The sequence below is a fragment of the Budorcas taxicolor genome, chromosome X (assembly GCF_023091745.1).
Source record: "Budorcas taxicolor isolate Tak-1 chromosome X, Takin1.1, whole genome shotgun sequence".
Classification (NCBI taxonomy): Eukaryota; Metazoa; Chordata; class Mammalia; order Artiodactyla; family Bovidae; genus Budorcas; species Budorcas taxicolor.
The window spans coordinates 86,114,171-86,118,428 of record NC_068935.1 but is presented as its reverse complement, the minus strand read 5'-3'; the positions used below and the strand labels follow the sequence as shown (position 1 = coordinate 86,118,428).

Below are 4,258 nucleotides of genomic sequence, written 5' to 3'. Positions count from 1 at the left end.
AGTCCTAAGGATAATCTAGTAGTCACTAAGGTTTTCTTAAGTCTTCACTTGAGATGCTGTTATTTCTAGCACAGGTAAGCAGGCACAGTCTTTCATATGATCAAACACTGGAATCTTTGATTGCTACCATAACAGCTGGCTTGCAAACAAGTAGCCAACCATTTGAAGAATGTTTTACGTGAACAACTTGCAAACCCCACGGATGGATAAACCCTCAGAATGCATTAACAACCATAGCAACTGCACAGGCTATTCTTCTGAAATGAGATCTCTCAAAGCAGTATAGTTCAAAATAAAAGATTTTAATTAAAATGGGCATAGGCACAATTTTCCCACCAATTTGTGTGTGTCAAGCATTTAGTGACCTTTTCCACTTGAAACAGTGAAACAGAAAACCGGATGCCATGTTTCACTAATTACAGAGCCTTTAACTCAGGAGACAAGATCTCTGCTGACCAGAGCCAGTTGACAGGGAACTGAACTTGCTGCTCCGGTCTCCTGCTCTGTCTTTTGCTCCTTGATTCAAGTTTAAGAATGTTTCATTTCACTTTTGGTTTTGTCACGTTTGCCTGTGGGGGTTTGGGCCTGCTGACCCTGCCCACTTGAAGAGGCAGCCTGCTGTTCTGCTTTCTGCTTTAACACTATCCAATCAAATGCATAGTCATGTTGGTAATTCAGGGTCCTGAAAAGAAGGCGGAATAGCTGCCTCAGGTACGTGTAATCCGGGGCTTCCTCAAAGGACAGCCCGAGACAATACTTTAAGTACATGGCAAATTCTACAGGAAATCCCTGGCATAAGACATCAACAGGTGTGGTCATCTTCATTTCGCTAATCTTTTCACATTTTTGCTTCATTGTTGCACCCTTTAGTCCTTGCCATGGCAGGCTGGCTCTGTTAAAATACATCAAAACATATCCTAATGATTCCATGTCATCTCGGCGACTCTGTTCCGTACCAAGATGGGCACTGAGGCTAGCATAGGAAGGCGTGCCAGTGAAACCTTTACCGGATCTGTAGGGTATGTGTTGCCCTGTCTTCTTGTCTCTGTACCTCTTGGCCAAACCAAAATCAACAAGGAATAACTTCTTCCACTGCTGCCCAGTACCTATCAGGAAGTTATCTGGTTTAATGTCTCTGTGTATAAGATTCTGCCTGTGCACATATTCGATTCTACTGATCATCTGATCAGCTAACATAAGTACAGTTTTCATTGTGAACCTTCTTGAACAGAAATTGAAGAGGTCTTCAAGGCTGGGTCCCAGAAGATCCATGACTAGCACATTATAGTCCGTTTCCTGACCATACCACCGTATCTGGGGGATGCCAACCCCACCTTGAAGGATATTATAGCGTTCCCTCTCGCGTAACAACTGGGGATGCCTCACATTCTGTGGTTCTAGTTTTACGGCTACCTCCTCGTGGTTGGTGAGGTCTATCGCCAAATAAACGTGCCCAAAAGAGCCACACCCGATCTCCCGTACCAGTTTATATCTCCCTCCGACAAGGAAATCGGCCTCGGGTCCACTGCTGCTCGCCATCCTGAGAGACAAAGATGGGGGTGGGTTAAGGTCCGACACCTCTAAGGGGACGATGGACGCCCCTAGGGCTCGTCCACGGAGCAAGGCTGGGAAGACAGGCAGGAAACAGAAAACGCTGGCTGTTTCTCAGCGTTACAGGGCCCAGAATCGGCCAAGGGGAATCTGACCACCGCTACTGTCAGGTTTCTTTTCACCAGGCCACAGACTGTTGAGGGGGTTCTTACCGTTAGCAGGCTGAGCCTCTGGCTTCTGGCGGCCGAGGCCTCGCCTTCGCAGCGACTTCGGGGGCTGGTTCAGGGGAGCCGTGAAGTTATGGCGGCGATACCGCTGCCGCCACTGCCGCGGGCTCCCGCCAGGAGGGGCCCCCGGTCACTCCGCCGACGCTGCCATCTTGTTACAACGGCTGCAGCCAACGCAGAATGCCCCGCGTTCCAGGAAGGCGCTTCATGGCGCAGAGAACTCTGGGAAAGGAATCACGCGCGCTCTTAGAACCTTCAAGACAGATTATCTTCAGAGCCTTTCAAAGGCATCAGCCTGTCCTAGAAAAACAGATCTACTCCACGTCCCGCATCTACTCAGGTCACATGTCTGAGCAGCTGTGACGTGGGGTTTCCTCCTCCAATGTCCATGGGCCCTCTCCTTGCTCCAGCTTGAAGATGACCTCTGGTTTGGGAACTTGGTTCCCTGTGAACAGGACACGATACAGATTGGGTCCAGTTAATTGGGTTTCAGGGCCTTTCAACCACACTTCTGTTTGCTCTTCAGGAAAGCAATCCCATTTCCCTGGGAATAGAGTAATAATCACAGAAGGGTAAAAGGACTGAAGTATCTCGGGCAAATCAAAGATGACACCATTACACACTTCAGATGCCCCAGAGCATTCAGCAGCTGAGAATGGAAGCAGCCTCTCTGAGGCCCCTGGCAGGTGCACGGGGCAGCTGTGCTTACTTACCCACTGCGCACAGGTGGCTGTAGGTCTCCAGTGTCACATCCTGGTACAGGCACCTCTGTACAGGGTCCACGTGCTGCTACTCCTCCCTGCTGAGGTCCACACGGACGTCCTCGAATGACCCCTGTTACAATACAGTCCCATTCAAGGTGACACGGTCAGCACCGGGGGTTGGATGGAAGAGAACTAGGAAGTTAGTTGTCTTTCATGATTTTCGCCGTGATATGCTATGCTTGTCAAATACCTAGTTATACCTAACATTGTGCAGGGTGAGAATATCTAAAGCTGTGAATTTCTCTTACTCATCATGTGTTAAATTCAATCAGTAACTCATTATTCAGAAATTAAGATTAAATTCGCTTTTCTAAATCTTCTAGTTCTTTTAGGAAATACCTAGAATTTATTTCTTAAACAGGTAGGTAGCAGACATGCTAGGTTCTTTGGCCAGTGCTGTGTGCTAGTTCGCTTCGGTCCTGTCCGACTCTTTGTAACCCCATGAACTGGAGCCCGCCAGGCTCCTCTGCCCGTGAGATTCTCCAGGCAAGAAAACTGGAGTGGGTTGCCCTTTCCTTCTCTGGGGGATCTTCTTGACCCGGGGATGGAACCCGAGTCTCCAGCATCGGCAGGAGGAATCTTTACCACTAGCGTCACCTGGAAAGCCTATCTGAGACCTCAGCAAAAACACAGTTATTCCTATTTCTCCCACCAGTTTCTTTGAGGCAATCTAGACTTCTTCTATCAAGCACCTACAAATTTCTCCAGCCTCTACCCGCTGCCCAATTCCAAAGCCACTTCATCTCTTTTTAGGTGTTTCTTATAATAGCACTCCACCCCCAAATACAGAAAGCGGTAGTTTCCTAGGACTGTTGTAACAAAGTATCACAAACCGTGTGACTCAGAACAATAATTTCTTGCCTTGCAGTTCTGAGGGCCAGAAGTCTAAAATCAAGGCGTCAGCCAGGTCATGCTCTTGTTGAAGGTGCTAGGGAGGGGTGTGTTCCACGTCCCTCTCCTGGTTTCTGGTGGCCTCAGGCACCTCTTGTCCTACCGAAGCATCACTCCAACCACACGGTCATCTACTCCTTGTGTGCCTCCACACGGTCTCTCTTGTGTGTTTGTGTGTCTCTGTGTCTACACTTCCCCTGTTTGTAAGAATGCCAGGCATATTGGAGTAGGGCCCACCTAACGACCTCGTTGTAGATTGATTACTTCTGGAAAGACCTGACAGGTTACTGCTGTGAGCCGTGTGCTACGCTGGGATTCGTGGTCTCTGGAGGAGAGACAGGAATTCGATCCAGGGCAAGAGACGAGGCCTGCCCACTGGAACCTTTTGGGTAACAGAATTTTATTAAAGTATGAGAGAGAGAGAGAGAGAAAGCTGCTGACACGGACATCAGAAAGGGGCAGAAAGAATGCCCCCTTGCTACTTTCTGGCAAGGTGTTTTATGTCTGTTAGCAAGCTTATTAATCAGATAAGAGTGTCACCTCAAGGCTGAGGGGGTTTCACCAAGGCCCTCTCCCACAATATGCATTTTTGAGATAGGATGGCCCAAGGTGTGTCATCCCCCGGCCATAAAACTATTGGCATGAATACTGGTTTCTTGAGCCATTATCAGCCCGAGGGTTGAGAAAAGAAAAAAAAAAAGTTATTCTTAGGCAGAACCATTTTGAAGAAAGGCAGGTTGCAAAGCAAATACATGGTTTCGTTAACATAGCTGAAGAAAAACTTTTCCATAAGAAAAACATATTGGTTAGCTCATGGTAGAGCTA

At 48.0% G+C, this 4,258-nt stretch overlaps 1 protein-coding gene across 1 annotated transcript; it reads right to left on the bottom strand.

The window, feature by feature from the left end:
- Positions 1–528: 528 nt before the first annotated feature.
- On the bottom strand, positions 529–1,539 carry LOC128070473 (casein kinase I). Its single transcript, XM_052663780.1, has one exon. The coding sequence runs from the start codon at positions 1,537–1,539 to the stop codon at positions 529–531; it is 1,011 nt and encodes a 336-aa protein (XP_052519740.1).
- Between the last annotated feature and the right edge of the window lie 2,719 nt (positions 1,540–4,258).